The 18731-nt window shown below is 50.1% G+C and overlaps 1 protein-coding gene across 3 annotated transcripts in view; it reads left to right on the forward strand.

Moving 5' to 3' along the window:
* SLC6A2 (solute carrier family 6 member 2) overlaps positions 1 to 18403 on the forward strand; it is a 41743-nt gene extending 23340 nt beyond the window's left edge. Inside the window, exons 5-14 of one of the 3 annotated variants that reach the window (XM_025268681.2) lie at positions 1259 to 1393; positions 3010 to 3113; positions 4332 to 4456; positions 5722 to 5834; positions 7099 to 7227; positions 9834 to 9933; positions 11439 to 11539; positions 11976 to 12143; positions 13917 to 13988; positions 14915 to 18403. In XM_025268681.2, the coding sequence (XP_025124466.2) occupies positions 1259 to 1393; positions 3010 to 3113; positions 4332 to 4456; positions 5722 to 5834; positions 7099 to 7227; positions 9834 to 9933; positions 11439 to 11539; positions 11976 to 12143; positions 13917 to 13988; positions 14915 to 14938 (1071 nt within the window). In that variant the 3' untranslated portion in view covers positions 14939 to 18403. The remainder of the gene's footprint in view (positions 1 to 1258; positions 1394 to 3009; positions 3114 to 4331; positions 4457 to 5721; positions 5835 to 7098; positions 7228 to 9833; positions 9934 to 11438; positions 11540 to 11975; positions 12144 to 13916; positions 13989 to 14914) is intronic. The other 2 variants (XM_025268683.2, XM_025268682.2) reach the window with 2 other exon arrangements.
* Positions 18404 to 18731: the final 328 nt, after the last annotated feature.

An 18731-nucleotide genomic window follows, 5' to 3' on the forward strand; every position in this document is an offset into this window, starting at 1 on the left:
GGGGTTTCATAGGAGTCTTGACAGAAAAGACTTGAACCTGGGGCTCAAACATAAAGTAGCATGAAGGATTAAGAACACAGCTTTGTGGTCAGATGACCTGTGTTGGAGTCCAGACACCATCATTCCCTCAGGATGAATGATGCCCCTTAAGCTTCAGTGTCCTCACCTGCAAAGTGAGACCCATTAATGGTCCTGCCAGCCTCTAGGGCAGTTGGGAGGATGGGGTGAGAGGTCCTCGGTGCTGGGCTAGCAGGTGGAAATCGCTTCATAAATGTTCCTCATCTATCTTTGTCCCCTGCAACCTGGGAGAGCTTTAAAAAAAAATTATATATATATATATTTATTTATTTGGCTATGCCAAGTCTTAATTGCAGCATTCAGGATCCTTAGTTGCAGCATTGTACTCTTAGTTGCAGAGTGTGAGGTCTAGTTTCCCAACCAGGGATCGAACCCAGGCCCCCAGCATTGGGAGCATGGAGTCTTAGCTGCTAGACCACCAGGAAAGTGCCAAGGGGAGCTTTTAAAGCCTGAAGTGCAGCACCCACCCCAGACCAATCCAATCAGAAACTCCAAAAATGGAATCTGAACTTTGACATTTTCAGTCTATACTTTCCCCCAGAGTATTCTCGTGTATAGTCAGGGGTGAGAAGGAACAAAGAGGAAGCCACACAACCTTCTCCTCTCCCCACTTCTCTGTTTCTTCAGCTTGGGCAAGACGGGCAAGTGTCTCTTAGTCTGGGGTCAGCCTCTTCCCTTACAGGTTTCTGGACAGGGCAGTTTGTATTTGCCCTAAATTGTATGTGCCCAAAAGAAGGAACTGCTATGGATGGGACTTTCTGCCCAACCACATCCCTCCTTGGGCAGTGAGCTTAGGAGGATATGCTTGAATGAAGGTAAACAAGACAGAGAGAGAAGAGGGACAATGGAGGGCATAAAGGTGGGGGTGCCTAGTTCTTCCTGGGCATCAGTACAGGCAGCTTGTAGAAGAGGAGGCCTTGGGCACCGCGAGAACCTGGTCTTCATTCTCGCTGCCCTTAGCTTCCTGGTGGCAGCACCTCCAGGCTGGCTTTCTCACTAGGTGCAGCCTTGGTCTGTCCACTCTGTCCTGGAGAGACCCAGGTCTGACCTAGCGATGGAGCCTTTAGCACGTGCGCTATGGGAAGGAGGTGGTGGGAGGGTGTGACTGGCTCCCTCACCCCAGCCCTGCACCACGCGGGCATCAGAGCCAGGCTCTCACGGCCAGCTTGTCCACTGCCAGGTCGTGTGGATCACGGCCACGCTGCCTTACCTCGTGCTGTTCGTGCTCCTGGTCCATGGCATCACGCTGCCCGGCGCCTCCAATGGCATCAACGCCTATCTGCACATCGACTTCTACCGCCTAAAAGAGGCCACGGTCAGTGCCCAGCGACCACCCACCCTTGGGCCAGGGTGAGGAGAGTTCTCAGTGCTCTGTGTGGCCTGGGATGGATCCTCCCCACTCTGAGCGGCAGCATCTCCGTCTGACCAAAGACCGGTTTCATCTGCACCCAAACAGTATCCGTGAGCCTGTCCAGCTCTGATGGTCTGGAATCTGTGGTTCTACTAAGTGGCCTTTGCAGACCCCCTCTTTTCAAAGACAGCACTATGCTGTCCTGGGTTCTTACCCCTGCCCAGTGTCATGGCTCCCTAACCCACTCCAACACCCCAGACCTATTTCTACTCTGGTGTCCAAACCCTGGCCTCTGGTACCGTCTGTGATGTCAGCATAAGGAGTAGCATCAGCCATGGGGGGACCCAAACTCTACTGACTGTCTCTCCTCACATCTACTTTAGCTCACTGTCCTGCCCAGAGACTACCATGCAGGTAGGGTGAATTTGGAGTGGAGTCCAAAACAGCGGGGTGAGGCCAGGAGCAGAGACACCTTGGAGGTTCCTAGGGCCTTGAGCATCTTCAGATCACAGCTGAGATGATTTGCAACCTCTTCACTCATGTGCTCCTCAGTGACAACACCTCAACATATTCCCCTCAGAATCCCCAAAGACATCCCCATACTCTTTTTGAACCCACGATATCCTGGCAGGGAGGACCAATGAGGTTTAGGAGGGACACAGCTTCTACTCTCCAGGCATACCTCAGTGTTATAGCCCAATAACCAAGAGAAAAACCTGCTTCCTTAGTAACTGCCAGAAAAATAACAGCATAGGAAACAAATCAGCCTTGTAAATTGTGAAGCAAGTCAGAGTTCTATCTGTTCTGCACTGTTTATATATCTTAAATTTTTCCAACAGTAGAAATAGCCTGACATCTGAAGGAGCAGCTCTGTCTTCCTTCATCAGATGGCTTGTCTTGTTACACCCTCTGCTTACAAAGTGGGTAGATGACCGAAGTCTCATAGCTCTGATTGTGGCTTAGTCCTGGCGAGCTAGGTAAAATTATACCCATTGTACAGATGAGGAAACTGAGATATAGATAGTGAAATTGACCAGGGCTAGACGATGAGGCTGAGCAATTGGAGGAGCTCAGATCTCCAGGCTTCTAGCCATGTAATTTCATCATCCATCAGATGAGGGAAGTAAGCCCCATTGGCCACCAAGGAGTCCCCACTCTCTGTGGGTTGGTAGAAGCTACTAGGAATCATAACTCCTTCCTGAAGCTGTTGTCTCCATAACACCTGAGATAGTCTTAACCCTTTGCCCTTGCCACATCCACTTTAAAGCCACATTTAGTTTATTAACTTCCCGTTTTTAACTTTCTTTGAAAATCAAAATATCAAATTGAGCCAGTGAGTTCCTCCAGGGTGAGCTTACTCATGACCACCCAAGGCTGGATGATGCCAGAGAGACCCCAGCCTCTCCACAGTGATTTTGTACAGGCTGCTGGGGAGCAGGAGTTGTGTGACTGCCCATCTCTGGCTAGATCTCATTTCCTGAGTCTAAGAGCATCCCTGGGGCTTCTCAGCCCGTCTGGAGCAGTGAGGTAGTCCAGTTCTCTGGGAGCAGAGGGTGATGGTCTTTATCTGCCCATTTCAGGTGTGGATTGATGCTGCAACTCAGATATTCTTTTCCTTGGGGGCTGGATTTGGAGTCTTGATTGCATTTGCTAGTTACAACAAATTTGACAATAACTGCTACAGGTAAGATCCTTCCTGGGATTCCAGAAAGCTCTAAATCCTAGGGACCCTCACAGGGGTAGAAAAGAGGGTTCTGGTCTGAAACAAGTCAGATTTTCTTCTTGGGTTTAGTTCCCTGTGAGATGAGGCAGAGTAAAGACCATCCTGGATGTTCTATGAACTCTGACATGGCCTATGGGGGTCCTGGTAAACATATGTCACTTCAGGACACTTAAGCAGTGCAAGCTGAGGAACTGGGATAGTTGAGGCCACTAACCCTGGGAAATCATGGGAGTGCAGAGCTGTGACAGAGGGACACTGTGGCTTTCAGAGCAGCCAGCACTGCCCCCTGTCCATCTGACGCCTGGGGGGCAGACAAGAGCGGAGTATCCAGGCTGGTTGCTTGAGGGGTGAGGGCCCTGGCAGGGTCAGAACTTAAGACCACAGGGAAGAATAAGAAGCCTGCTCAGGGTAGGAGAGTCAGAAGACGGTGCTCTAGATCAGCTGGCTCTGTAAGCATTTAATGCTTCCTCCTGCTGGCCCAGTGCTGTGAAGGCTTCAGACAGGGGCACAGATGGGGCTGCTTCATCACTCTCTGTCAAAGGCTTAAGACAGAATCCCTGGTACAAGGCAGAGTAGGATGAATGCATGCCAGTGGGACAGGCTGTGGGGAGGCTAAGGAAATGGGGCAATCAGCCCTCTGATAGAGGATCAATGAGAGCATAGAGGGTGCACTTGAGGTGAGCCTTGGTAGAGAGTTAGGGTTGGGATAGGCAGACATGGAGTGGGTGGATCACAAACAGCATGAGCAGAGCCAGGAGAGGTGGTATGTTTGTGAACCAGCAAATTCACTGGCTTGCTCAGAGAGTGCGTGTTCAAGAGTCTCATGAAAGAAGGCTGGGAAGAAGGTGAGGTCATCTTAGCAAAGCTCTTGAATGCCTGGCTGAGAAGTTGAGAGGCACTGGGGAGCCACGAAAAGTTTGTTGAAGAAGGAGACTGTTGATTCAGTCTCCCAACAAGAGTTTGATAGCAGTTTCTGGTATCAGAGTGTTTTATCCAGCAGTTGTTGACCTGTTTCCTACATCCACAGGCTCTGACCCAGGGATGGTGGGGCACTGGGGTCTGGATGGCATCAGCAAACTGAAGGGGGGATGGCATTCGAAGCCGTGGATTCCATAGATGGCCTATGAGAGGGTTGTGGAGAGTCAGACAACTTGAATTAACAGTGCTGCTTTTCCCCAGGGATGCCCTGCTGACCAGCACCATCAACTGTGTCACCAGCTTCATCTCTGGGTTCGCCATCTTCTCCATCCTTGGTTACATGGCCCATGAACACAAGGTCAACATTGAGGATGTTGCCACTGAAGGTGGGTTGGTAGTCCTGCCCACTGAGAAGGAAGGGGCTGAGAAACTCACCTTCTTCTCAGCTGTGCAGTTCTCCTGTGGACCAAGGGGAGCTGGACATGGGGCTTTCCCTGCTGCTGCTGGATGGACTTTCTTTGAGGCCGTCAGAAGAAATTCCAGGCAGAATCTTCTGAATCAGACCAGGCCAGATAGGTTTTTGGAGCACCCACTCTGTACCAGCCCCTGGGCTAAGCACTTGATATATCTTGGTTTAGTTCTGGCAGTGCTGCCAGGCAAGTCTTAATAGACCCATTTTAAAGATTAGAAAGCTGAAATTCAGTCTATTAAAGTTGTTCGAGGTCACCCAGCTAGTGAGTCATGGTGCCAGCAATTGAACCCTGACCAGTCCTACAGTAGAGCCTATGCTTCCCCATGGCTTCTCATATTCTTTCTTTATTCCTTCTCCTATTTTTATGGCCACAGATAGGCTGAGACCTGGGCAGGGGCTGCCTCTGATGAACTCTGAAAACTCACAAAGTTTTGAGAGTGAGAGGATCCCTCACAAGGTGTAGGAGGTGGGGTTTGAGGCCCGTAGCTGTCCAGGAGAGGTACAGCTCTCGGGCTTGGCTGTTTAAGGTCAGCCTCCTTGGCACATGTGTACCTGCTTAGTCATTCAATCATGTCTGGCTCTTTGGGACTTCATGGACTGTAGCCCACCAGGCTCCATTGTCCATGGAATTCTCCAGGCAAGAATACTGGAGTGGATTGCCATTTCCTTCTCCAGAGGATCTTTCTAACCCAGGGATCAAACCCTTGGCATTCTGGTGATATGAAACTGATATCAAACTCTTGGGAAATCAAGTCACCAGCCTCCTTCTTCAACAAATTTTCCATGGCTCCCAAGTGCCTCTCAGCTTCTCACCTATGCATTCAAGAGCTTTGTTAAGATGACCCCACCTTCTTTCCAGCCTTATTTTGGATCTGGATTCATCAGTCATATTTATTTATTTACTTTCTTGGCCTCACCACATGGCATATAGGTTCTTAGGTCCCCGACCAGGTATTGAACCCACAGCCCTTTTGTTGGAAGTGTAGCATCTTAACCACTGGACCACCAGAGAAGTCCCTGTCCATCATCTTTAGAACCTTGGTTTGCTCTATCCACACATGACTGACCAAATATGATGGGGCTGGACTAGGGCTTATTGGGACTCAAAATGCTCCCCTGTCATCTGCAGCTCAGACCCACAGCCCCAGCCATTGATGAGGTCCTTGATGTTTCTTCCAGGAGCTGGCCTAGTCTTCATCCTGTACCCAGAAGCCATTTCTACCCTCTCGGGATCCACATTCTGGGCCATTGTGTTCTTCATCATGCTCCTGGCTCTGGGAATTGACAGCTCGGTGAGTGACCTTGTTCAGATTACCTCTGCCCACAGACACCACTAGACTCTGACCCTCCCTCCCCAAATACACACACACTACTAAGTCTCAAGTTTTCCCCCATTCAAATCCCTGATCAGTAGTTGTTTCCAGAAGGCCCTATTTAAATGCAAACAAAGAAATCAATACTCAGAAAGTCAACACTGACGGTGTATGTGCTCACTTGTGTCGAACTCTCTGCGACTCCATGGACTGTAGCCCACCAGGCTCCTCCATCCACGGAATTCTCCAGGCAAGAATACTGGAGTGGGTTGCTGTGCCCTCCTGGGTGGGGATCTTCCCCACCCAGGGATCGAACTGGCATCTCTTGCATCTCCAGCCTTTGCAGGCGGGTTTTCTTTTTATCACTGAGCCACCTGCTAGGAACTAGGAGAAACCCCTTGGCACTGTGGAAATTTATATTAGAAGGGACCTGGGATAAGCCAGCCCAGTACTCTCCTTTTACAGATGGGGAAACTGAATTCAGAGTTTCATAACTCCTGTTCTCTCACCAACCATTCTTCCCATGGTATTTCATCAGCATCCACTCAGGCTGAGTGAGTGGACAGGAGTCAAGACCCTGTTGATAAGGGAGAGATAGGAGTTAACTCTTGGCCCCCTCTCACATAGTTTCTGAGTTCTGAGCTTGGTTGACAACAGGGCAGAAGTAGGGTGAGAGGATAGGGAGAAAGCTGAACCTGCCAGTTTCTCTAGAAATCTCTTGGGGTGCGTGAGTCCAGGGCTGCTAGGAGGTCCGAGGGAGCTGGGTACCTGAGACTGGACTCCCTGGACCCCAGGGACTGAAAAAATTTACACAGCCTTAAAGTTGATAATTATGGTTTATTTGGCAAATTTCCTATGGTCTATTTGGCAAATTTTCAAGCCTGGGCAGCAGCCTATCAGATTGCTCTGAGGCTGCTCTGAAGAGGTAAAAGAGGAGCTAGCATGTATGGGAGTTTTGCAACAAAAACCAGGTGGTCAGTGTTAACTGAAGAAAACCAAACATCTCAAGTTAACAAATTTAATGCTTTTCTTTAAGGGAAAGATGCAAGAGTCTGGGCTCACTGAAATCATTTAATATGTATCTTAGCCATCTAGGGCCAGTATCCTGTTTTTTTCCCATCCTGAGTCCCCTCAGGGTGTACCTTTGGTTGGGAGCTGATGGCTGGAGCATCCTTTGTTTGCTGATATGGCGGGCCACAATTTTCATTCACCTCTGCATCCCACCCTGCCCGGTCCCCTCCAGATGGGAGGCATGGAGGCGGTCATCACCGGCCTGGCTGATGACTTCCAGGTTCTGAAGCGACACCGGAAACTCTTCACGTTTGCTGTCTCCTTTGGAACCTTCCTTCTGGCTCTGTTTTGTATAACCAAGGTGAGGGGGGCTTGGCTCTGGGTCACCTGGGGCTTGTGAGGCCACATTTCAATCCAGCCAGATATTCCCAGACTTGAAGCAGAAGGTAGGACTAGGGGGACCATGGCAGTACCTGGTATCCTGAACTCTGTGGTCCAGTCCTCTAGGATTATATCCCATTGTCATCTATCCCCTCTAAGCCTGAGGACATCCAGGCAAACCTGCTTATTGGTTTAGGGGTGGGGAGCAGCAAAGGGCCATTTTAAACTGTCAGCTGAAAAAAAGTACACAACCTGAAAGTTGAGAAATCGGTTTTATTTGGTGAACCAAGCTGAGGACTTAGCCTGAAAGTGTCAGTTGCTCAGTTGTGTCTGACTCTTTGCGACTCCATGGACTGTTGCCCACCAGGCTCCTCTTTCCTTGGAATTCTCCAGGCATAAATAATGGAGCAGGTAGCCATTCCTTTCTCCAGGGGATCTTCACGACCCAGTGATTGAACCAGGGTCTCCTGCACTGCAGGCAGATTCTTTACCATCTGAACACCAAGGAAGCCCTAAGCTTGGCACAGCATCTCAGATAGCTCTGAGGGGCTGTTCCGATGAGGTCAGGGAGGAGCCAGGATGATTTCGGATGCATGCATCAGTAAGCAGTAGCTTGCAATAAGCAGTGGCTGGAAACAAGACCTTAGTTCCCTGACTAGAAACAAACCCTGGTTGCCTGGGTGGAAACAAGGAATCCTAACCATTAGACCATAGGGGCCGGTGCCTAGAATCTCCGTCCCTAGTCCTTGTCTGCCTTGTAAGGAAAAATCAGACAAGGAGACGGAATGTATAGAGGCAAGTAAAGTATATATTAGAAAAGCAGAGTGCATGTGGAAAGATGCATGGGTGAACTCAGAGTTGCTAGAGTCGCGCCTTTGGAAAGTTTAAATCCTTGTTAAAGGGGAACTCTTCCGGGTCTTTATCTTCTTGGCCAGTAGTCTTGCTTTGACCACCCACCCATCACCCCCACCCCGCACCCCTGCCATGGCTAATTTACCTCAGGACCCTTTCCTGGGTGTGCACACATTTCTCAGTCAAGATGGATTTCATCACAGAGGCATATAGAGGGGGTCTGGCATTATTATGGCCTGGCATTCCCTGCATTTTTGACGCCAAGAAGCCTTTTGCACATGTGTAGTGTCCCTCAGAGAAGGCAATGGCACCCCATTCCAGTACTCCTTCCTGGAAAATCCCATGGATGGAGGAGCCTGGAAGGCTGCAGTCCATGGGGTCGCTAAGAGTCAGACACGACTGAGCGACTTCACTTTCACGTTTCACTTTCATGCATTGGAGAAGGAAATGACAACCCACTCCAGTGTTGTTACCTGGAGAATCCCAGGGACGGGGGAGCCTGGTAGGCTGCAGTCCATGGGGTCGCGTAGAGTGGGACATGACCGAGCGACTTCACTTTCATGCACTGGAGAAGGAAATGGCAACCCACTCCGGTGTTCTTGCCTGGAGAATCCCAGGAGCGGGGGAGCCTGGTGGGCTGCCGTCTATGGGGTTGCATAGTCGGACACGACTGAAGCGACTTAGCAGCAGCAGCTCCTCGCTGTTCATGCCAATGAAGTACCCAATGCCTGGTTAACCACCGTATGCCTATTGTCATATCGAAATGCGGATCTCAAAATGTAGGCAGGCCTTTGGTCCTAAACATGTAGCCCAGAGCCCATTAGTCTCTTGCTTCAGGAAATGTAAACACAGGGCTGGTAGTGAGTGTCTGGCCTGGAGCCTGTCTTTTTATCACTCCAGTAAGTGTGAACAGGGGGCCAGTTGTAAATGTCAAACCTGGAGCCCATCTATCTCCTGCCTCAAGAATATATGAGTTTTTGCAACAAAGAACGAGGAAGTTGGAACATCAAAAGATTACCGTTAATTAAAGAAAACCAAACATCTCAAGTTAAGGAGTTTAGGGCTTTTCTGTCTATAGGAAGATACAAGAGTCTGGGCTCATTGAAATCATTCCTTTGATATACACCTCTGCTATCTGGGGGTCAGTATCCACACTTCCTCAAGCGGAGTGCCCCCGCAGCGGGTGACTGCGGCAGTTGGTTGCCATATGGCAGGCATCCTGTTTCTATCCTGAATTCCCTCGGGGCTCACCTTCAGGGCAGCTGTAATGTGATGGCTTGATGGCTGCAGCATCCTTTTTTACTTACATGGGAATCAACATTTTTTTCATTGATAAAATCCATCTTGCTTTTTTTCCTTAATACTGATTTATTTATTTATTTGGCTGTACTGTGTCTTCGCTGTGGCACGTAGGATCTTCGATCTTCTGAGGCATGTGAGATCTTTCTGTTGTGTCATGCAGGATTTAGTTCTCTGACCAGGGATTGAATCCTGGAAGTCTCCCAGCTTGCTATTTACTGGCTGAAGTCCCCACCCCCAGACTCAGTGACCCCAGAAGGTCTTCGTTAGAATATGTAGCAGCAACACAGTAGCACCCTAAACCTCATTACTTGAGTATGGGGTAGGGGTGAGTTCCGAGTGAGCTGGACAGGGGAGAGCTCAATTTGATGGATGTAACAGTTGATCACTATTTCTAGCCATGAAGGCCTCAGGCTCTCTCTGTCCACGCCCCAGGGTGGAATATATGTGCTGACCCTGCTGGACACGTTTGCGGCGGGGACCTCCATTCTTTTTGCTGTGCTCATGGAAGCCATCGGCGTCTCCTGGTTTTATGGTAGGTGCTGGGCCCTGAGTGTGTGTGGAAAAGCCTCGGCCCCCTGGGCTTCTGGAGACCTTTCTCACCTGGTCAGGAAAAGGGGATTTTCATCTCCAGGGCTGTCACTGGCTGATCCCAGAGTTGTATAAGTGGCTTATATTGGTCGTAGCTCTCAACTCATCTTTGCATGAACTCCCTTTAACAAGAGGTGGCAAAGGCCCCAGAGGCATCAGTGTCAGCTGCTAAGAGAGAAATTCAGAGGAAACTGCTGCTCCCTGAGCCATGCCATTCATTCTAGAGTAGGGCTGCCAGATTTAGTCAATCCAGGATATAAGATGCCTTGTTAAACTTGAATTTCAGATAATGGGTAATTTTTTTTTATCGTATGTCCCAAATACTGCATGAAATTTCTTAAACTAAAATTTAATATTGTTGTCTCTGAAAATCAAATGCAACTGAGTGTCCTGTATTTTCTCTGGCAACCTTATTCTGGAGCTGGACGGGGAGAACTTGGTAGAAAGTGAAATGTGCTGTCATTCGCTTTTTCCCCCGCGCATGTGTGCTAAGTCACTTCAGTTGTGTCCGACTCTTTGCAACCCTGTAGACTTTAGCCCTGGAGAAGGCAATGGCACCCCACTCCAGTACTCCTGCCTGGAAAATCCCATGGACGGAGGAGCCTGGTAGGCTGCAGTCCATGGGGTCGCTGAGGGTCGGACATGACTGAGCGACTTCACTTTCACTTTTCACTTTAGTGCATTGGAGAAGGAAATGGCAACCCACTCCAGTGTTCTTGCCTGGAGAACCCCAGAGATGGGGGAGCCTGGTGGGCTGCCGTCTATGGGGTCGCACAGAGTCAGACACGACTGAAGTGACTTAGCAGTAGCAGCAGCAGACTTTAGCCCACCAGGCTCCGCTGCCTGTGGGATTCTCCAGGCAAGAATACTGGAGTGGGTTGTCATGCCCTCCTTCAGGGGATCTTTCTGAACGAAGGATTGAACCTGCGTCTCTTATGTCTCCTGCAGCGGCAGGCGGGTTCTTTTCCTCTAGCGCCACAGGGCAAGTCCCCAGTGTGTCACAATTAATGTATTTATCCTGTTCTCATTCTTTTCTGCTCTCCAGAAAGAGTCTGGTCCCTTCTACCAGATTAAAGTCGGGGAAGCCTCTGTACCCACAGTAATCACTGTTTTAAGATACAGGAAGCAAGAGGAAAGAGCTGGGCTTTGGGGTCAGGCCACCCTGGCTGTGTAACAGGGACAAGTGTCCCTTCCCCAGGCCCTGGTTTTCCTTCTAAAAAGTGAATTGGGGTTACTCACACAAGGGGACGCTACCCTTGAGTGTGTTCTCACCTGTTCTGAATCAACCAAGTGCCCATCCCCAGGTCTGCTATAAGCCAGGGTGCCCCTGCTTGCCCCAGCTTTCTGCTCTCTACCTGGGGGCAGACCCTCCAGGGAGGCAGCAGAGGGGAGTGGGTGGCCCCAGGCTCTGTAGGGGCCGCAGTGACAGGCCTGCCTGTGTGTATGCAGGTGTGGACAGGTTCAGCAACGACATCCAGCAGATGATGGGGTTCAAGCCCGGCCTGTACTGGAGACTCTGCTGGAAGTTTGTCAGCCCTGCCTTCCTCCTGGTGCGTAGTGTGTGGTGGGAGCGTCCTGGGGTGAGGGTGGAGGTGGGGATCTTTGCTTCTAAGGGGAGGAGGTTGGGATGCAGAGACCTGCTCAGAAGGCTCCGCCTGCCCTGTTGATTCCAAGGAGGCTTCCATGTGAGCAGGGTGTCCAGCCTGGAGCCAGTCTGGGGTGGGGGCTGTGTGTGCCACCCCTCAGCCCAGCTCCAGGGTCACCTTTCTAGTCTTCCATTTGTATTGCTCCTGTTTCTTTGTCTCCTTTTCATTATCCATCCTTCCTTGAATCCTTTCTCTCTTTCCCTCCATCCCCTGCATCCGTCTCATGCATTGGTCCTCACTTCTCTCTGGTCCCTCTCTGCCTCTCTCCCTCCCTCCCACCTCCTCCCCTCTCTCTCCTTGTCTCTCTTCTCCTTCATCCTTGTATCCTTTCCTCCCCCAGTTTGTGGTGATTGTGAGTATCATCAATTTCAAGCCACTCACTTACGATGACTACATCTTCCCACTCTGGGCCAATTGGGTCGGATGGGGCATTGCGGGCTCCTCCATGGTTCTGGTGCCCGCCTACATCGTCTACAAATTCTTCAGCACCCGGGGCTCCATTCGAGAGGTGAGCTCTGAACCAGCCCAGGGCAGAGTGGGGGACAGCCGGGCAGGGTCGGGGACAGCCGGGAGGGTGGGGAGAGCAGGAGAAGGGGCATCCCAACTCATTCCTGCTGGGGTGAGAGACAGACAGGAAGGAAAGGGGGGCGATGTATGTGTGATTGTGGTTGATTCACATGGTTGTATGGCCCAACACAACATTGTAAAAATTTAAAAAAAACACACACCACGAAAAAAAGAATACACATAGCTGAGTCACTTTGCTATATAGCAGAAACTTGCATAGCATTGTAAATCAACTATACTTCAATAAAATAAATCTTTAAAAAAGAGAGACAGACAGGACACAGACTCTAGAGTCAGACGGACCCACCATGTTGGCCGTGTTATTTACTCCCAAGCCTCAGGTTCCACTTTTGTACCCTGGGATAATCAGGTGGGCCTTGAGAGGAGAAAGGGAATGCTTAGCCCGGGGCCTGGCACACTGTAGGTTGCCAGCGCGTGATGCCTGCTGTTATGTCATCTGTCATACGTGTGTGCTCCCACGCTGCTCCCACCACTGTCACCGTGATGAGCTCAGCCCTCCAGTCCCTTAGGGAGGAATTAGTCTGCATTAACTATACCCACTCCTGAGTCCCATCTCCTAAGGTCTGTCACAACCCTAGATATCTCCCACTCTCCCTATCTGTATCCACCATGACCTTGTATTTTGGATTTCATCTGCCTTTTTCCTGAACCTGATACCTGACCAGCCTAAACCAGAGATTTCCAAAGGACATTTCTTCTTTGAGCTGTGTGCATTGCAGATACATATATTCAGGTATTTGGGAACCAAAGAATTTTAACTGAAATTACGTCTGCCTTATTCTTCGGTTAAATGCCCTTTCTTTATAAATAATGGTGGTAGTCTTTTCCTTGTGTCCTTCTGATTTCATTCCTTCTTTACCCACGGTCTTTACTCATACTTACTGAGAATCTGTACAGGGCAGACCGTATTCTCGGCACTAGACACACTCCCCTGGACTCACGTTCTCATGAAAGGACAGATACACACAGGAGGACCTAAAAGAGTGAGCCGTACAGGAACTTTGGGAAGAGGGTCCCAGGCAGGGCTGTGTCTACCCCCACCCCCTTGAGACATGTCTCCTGTTCATGAAATCCTACGGTCCCGGAACTTCTGGGCCCCTGGGAGGACCGTGTTCAGTGAGCTCATCCTGGATGTGGAACCAGGACCTACTTTGAGTATTTTTATTCTTCACACTTTGAGGTCCCCCCACCTAGTGATCAGATATTGATTCCAGACACATTCCCTGAGTCCACCCTGTGTCTAGCCCCCTAAGAAGGTGGCCCGGGTCCCCAGGCAGGACTGAGGTTCTGTCACTGTTTTCTCTCTGTGCTCTGAGCTTGTCTGCGGTACTGCCTCTGATCGTGGTTGTAAAAGTGCCTGTGTGTGTGTTTGTTCAGTGTCAGCCCCTTCTGTGAGCTGTAAGCTCCCCCAAAGCAGAGCGTGTGGGTGTCCTTCAGCCCTGGACCCCCAGGGCCAAGGCCAGTGTGTGACAGCAGTCACTGGCTCAGTAAGCGTTCACCGAATGCATATCTCAGAGTGAACTGACCAGCTCCGTAAAGCAGGGTGGAGAGCGTCTAGTACAAACCTCTCCTGCTGTCCATGTGGGCCTGTAGGGACAAGCAGCAGATGGCCCTGATGTGGGGTGTGCTCTGGGCTGCTGGAAGGGTGTCCCTGGGCCAAGCTGAGGCCTCCTCCACTTCTCCATCCTCACAGAGACTGGCCTATGGCATAACTCCAGAGAGCGAGCATCACCTGGTGGCCCAGAGGGACATCAGGCAGTTCCAAGTAGGTGCAGCTTGGACCGTTCTGGCGGGGGCTGAGGGGTGGGGACCCACTGCTCCCTGCTGTGCTAAGGCAGGACCACACACCATACACAGCAGAAACCCCAGAGCGCCTGGGGGTATGATATTAGGATTGGAGGAAAAGGGGCCTGTCTTCTGCCCACTACCAGCTTCCGCCTGCCCCTCTGCTCCTTGGTCCTGAGGTACCGGATGCCCCAATTTCCTCAACTCTGTTCTCCCTCTTTGAGTTGTGACCGTGGAGTATCCCCAGATTAGGTTGAGGCTTGCTTATCTTGAAGGAAGCTCTGCAAGTACATCAGTAACTTGGTGATCTAAGCCCTACTCTTTTCCCTTTCAAAATGTGGGGGTGGGGGTTGGGGAGTTTCCCTGTGATTCCCCTGCTTCAGATTGACTGTGTGACTTTGCAAAGCGTCCTTTGCCCTTTCTGGGTCTCAGTGAAAATTTGATTTTTCTCTGTTTTATTTTATTTATTTTTGGCTGTGCTTGGTCTTCATTGCTGTGCGGGCTTTCTCTCGTTGCGGCAGGCGGGGGCTGCTCTCTGGCTGGGGCGCTTGGGTTTCTCACTGCAGCGGCTTTTCTTGTTGCAGAGCACGGGCTTCAGTGGCAGCATGCGGGCTCTAGATCTTGGTAGCTGTGGCGCACGGGCATAGTTGCCCTGCAGCATGTGGAATCTTCCCGGACTAGGGATTGAACCCACGTCCCCTACATTGGCTGGTGGATTCTTAGCCAGCAGACAGACCACCAGGGCAGTCCCCATGTGACAGTTAGGGAACCCTCCCAGGTGTTCTCCAAGTCTTTGAAGGGAGCGGCTGTGCTTTCCGCCCCGTCTGTGTGGCCTGCTGTGAACAGCAGCCCTCGTCCCTTGGTCCCTGCCCACCCTGACCCTGGCCTTGCTGTCTCTCTCTGCAGTTGCAACACTGGCTGGCCATCTGAACCTGGCCCCGAGGAGGAACCTGCAGCGCCAGCGTTCAGGCCAAAGGCCACCCTGGACACTGTCTTGGGATTCCTCTCCGACCCCTCTTCTTCCTCTTTTCCAAGTTACCACTGATTTAGTGACCTGGTTTTCTTTCACCTTATGTTCACCTGGCCCGAGGGCTGTGGGCTTTTGGATTGCTAAACCTCGTGGGAGAAGAGGAGAGGCGGGAACAGGAAAAATGACTTCTGTTGAACCTCTGTTAGTTTCGAGGAAGTCTCCCCCAGTTGTGGGAGCCAGCTGGGGCTGAGGTCTGTGTTTTGGGCAGAACTCCCTACTGTGCTGGCTGGCACTTTGGGCCACAGAAGAAATCTTCAGTCCACCAAATCAGACAGGATGTTGCTTTTTGGGTCAGACACTGTAAAACCAAAACATGCACAAGCAGCCAGGCTGAGTGTGGGGGGCAAGGGAGTGGTACATAGATCTTACCTCTCTTTTTTGCCCTGGTCAGTGCTGGACCTTGATCAGGGAGCTTTGGGGATATTTGTCGCTGTTATGAAGTCCGTGGATAGAAGCTCTGGGGAGATCATGAGCACTAATCTTCATGGTTTTCACTCCAGTTGACCTGGGTTTGATTTATGTGTGTTCTGGGACATTCTTCTGGCTTCTGGTACTCAGAGGGCCCAGAGCTGTGGGTGTCATAGTAAGTGGCTTCTGCATAGGAACCAGATGAGTCTATAGAGGCCACATGCGGGTCTTGCCCTGTTAGGGACATGAGGCCCAGGAGCTACCTGTGGCTCCCAGGACCTTCCTCGGGGACTCGGGATAGGAAGCCAGCAAGGCCAGCTGTGTGTCTCCACTACAGGATCCTCTGCTGTCCTTGCAGAGCCAGGTCAGTGTCCAAAGGCCATCTGACAGACAGCTGTCTCTGTGGTGTTCACAGATACCTTCAAAGCCGTTCTGTGGGAATCCCACCCAGTGTGGACCGGGGGTTCTTGAGTGAGGGGGAGTGGGCCCTGAAAACTCCCTTTGTCTCTCTTCTTGAGGGCAGTATGGAACCCAGGACACAGCTCCCCGGTCACTCAGGTTGAGGTCACTCATCATATTCTGAGCTGAGGGAGCAGATTGGCTGTTGCGAAGAATTTCTAGGTTGATTTCTGATACACACTCATGAGTGCTGCCCTCTGGTGGTGCTTGCTGGTTAGTGTTGGCTCATTCAGAGAGGTGATTTATAGCTTGGTTAGTCGGTGGCATGTATTTGGAATTTCTGTTTGTGGTTATCAGTTTCTTATACTCTCGGAAATCTAGATTTGTGGGTTCTTGTTCTGACTGTGAGAGGCCCTGTTGCAGAATCTTGGGGGGAAAAAGGAGGCCACATCATTTTCACTGGGAGTGCAGGGTGACGCACACCCCAAAGGTGCTTTAGGGAAAGTGGGGCGGGGCAGGGGGAGGGGGCAGGCAGTCACTGAGCCTGATCTACTGATTGCGGAGTCAGTGGAAGATGGTTACCTGGGAGCTGGCTGGGGGCAGGGGAATGGTTTTTCTTTCAGAGTCAGAGCTCTGTTGAGTCGGGCTCCTTATGTCATTCTTTAAAGTGGGAAACTCAGGAGACTTTAGATCTTTTCATATAAAAAAGTCCAGTTAAAATTCTGAGACAACCCAAGTAGCAGGTGTCTTAGACCCTGAAAAAGGTGCAGCCTGGAAGCACCCAACACAGTGGAATAAACAGGTGTGAGAACGAGAGCAGGGTGACCGGTGCCTGGTGGTTATCTGGTCCCACCTGTGGCTCTGAAGCCACCCCTGAAGGGTAATTCCTTCCCAGGTATGACCTTTTTTTTTTTTTTTTTTTTTTTTTTACAAAGCACTTTCATTCACGTTGCCTCCCATCCACCCAGCAGATTCTGTAGAGCTGGCTTCTCTGTCCCCATTTCCCAGGTGAGAAAACCAAGGTCCAACATTTCTGTCATTCTTGCTCAAGGTTCCTCAGCTACTAAGGGATCCAGTCGGACCCTCAGCTCTCAGCTCTGACTCTCAGCTGAGAGCACTTTGAAATTCCCAGCACAATATAGTTCACCATACCCAGGGCTGTCATGAAATGTAAACAACAATCCATCCAGTCAAGTGGCCAAGGAGTATTTATTTCTTAGCAAAAGAGCAATGTGTTGGAAGAAGGGAAGAGGGGAGGAGGAGATGTCATTTATTCTCCTGTAGCTGTTTGCCAGGGAAGAAAGTATTTCACTGCTCTCCTTCGATGAAAAGAGCCACTCTACGGCCATGGTCCCCAACCTTTTTGGCAGCAGGGACCGCTTTCATGGAAGACAGTTTTTCGGGGATGGTTTCAGGATGATTCAGGCGCATTACACTTATTGTGCACTTTATTTCTAATATTATTACTTCAGCTCCACCTCAGGTCATCAGGCATGAGATCCTGGAGGTTGGGGACCCCTGCTCTAGGGAACGGTGGCATGTGAAGAGCTGAGTCTGCTGGGCAGATACGAGTCAGAAAAGCCTGTGTTCCAGGGGCCCCCTTCAGACAAATCCTGTTGTTTGCTCTTTGCTGTCTGTATGTGGCCCTTCTGCTTCCAGACACATGTCTGAGGGCGATTTGGAAATGTGGTGCTAGCTGACCCAACACCAAACAACCCAGTAGTGCTGCCTTCTGGGGAAAATTGACTCCCGAGCCTGGGGAGCAGCTCTGGGGGTGGGGGAACCTGGGACACCCGTGGGCGTTCTTATGGAGGTGTTGGCAGACCTTCTGGGTTCACCTTTCACCCACATTTAACGAAAAGAGAGCATGGGCTTTATCATAAATGAGGTTTGACTGCTTCTTTGAGGACATTTTATTATTATTATTATTATTGTAGAGTTTACCCAGGATAAGGGTGCTCTTGTGTACTGTATAGGGCACTTTTGCTATTTTACTAGATTTTTAAAGAATTTTTATTTTCCACGAAGTGTTGAAATATCTGTTTAAGACCATCCTGTTAACATCTCTTCAATGTTTAATTATTTAGTGTCGACCTGTGAGTTGGTCTTCATTCCAGATGCAAATGAGACAGAGGAGAAGGGGACCTGCCAACTCTTGCCAAATATCCTGCTAAATAAAGGTCCTCAAAGCTGCCTTAATTCTCAGAGGGGTTCCAGCCCAGGTGGGAGCCTGTCTCTTGCCAAAGGATCCTGGTAATGTGAGTGAGACTGCACATTCTTACCAAAGATGGCATTTCTTAGTAAGAAGTTCACTGAGCTTGTTTCGTTTATATCCTTTGAAAGCCGTGGATGGGAGAACAGAGTGGGAGTATGGCGTGAGGGAAACAGCACAGCATTTAGAGTTGCGCCAGGCTGTGTCTGCGACTGTCTTACTGGGTAACCTGGGGGACGGGCTCCACTTCTGTGGGCTGCAGAGTTCTCTGTCTGTAAAAGCAAGGGTTGAATCAGAGAACTGAAGGTCTCACCCAGTAAAAAAAAAAAGAAAAAATCCTGTCTCCATAGCAACGTTATTATGTTAAATTTACAAAGAAGGAAGCACACAGTTTACTGCGGGGCTTTCCTGAATGATCTAGCAAGCAGTAACAGTCTACTAAGTAGAGACATGTTGGAAGTATCATGTTTTTTGGACATTCAGTACTTCCTCTTTCTCCAATATTTCTTCAGCTGTTGACAGAAACACTTGGTATTTTAAAATATAAATGCAACCCTTTTGTTTGAAGGAATTTGAGGGTAACAGGTGTCCTGCCCTCGCAAGTCCGAAAATCCACAGCTCTGAGGATGTGCAGCTTGGCTATAGTTGCAATCGTACAAGTCACCAAAATTCTG

This window comes from Bubalus bubalis, chromosome 18 (genome assembly GCF_019923935.1).
Source record: "Bubalus bubalis isolate 160015118507 breed Murrah chromosome 18, NDDB_SH_1, whole genome shotgun sequence".
In the NCBI taxonomy this organism is placed as follows: Eukaryota; Metazoa; Chordata; class Mammalia; order Artiodactyla; family Bovidae; genus Bubalus; species Bubalus bubalis.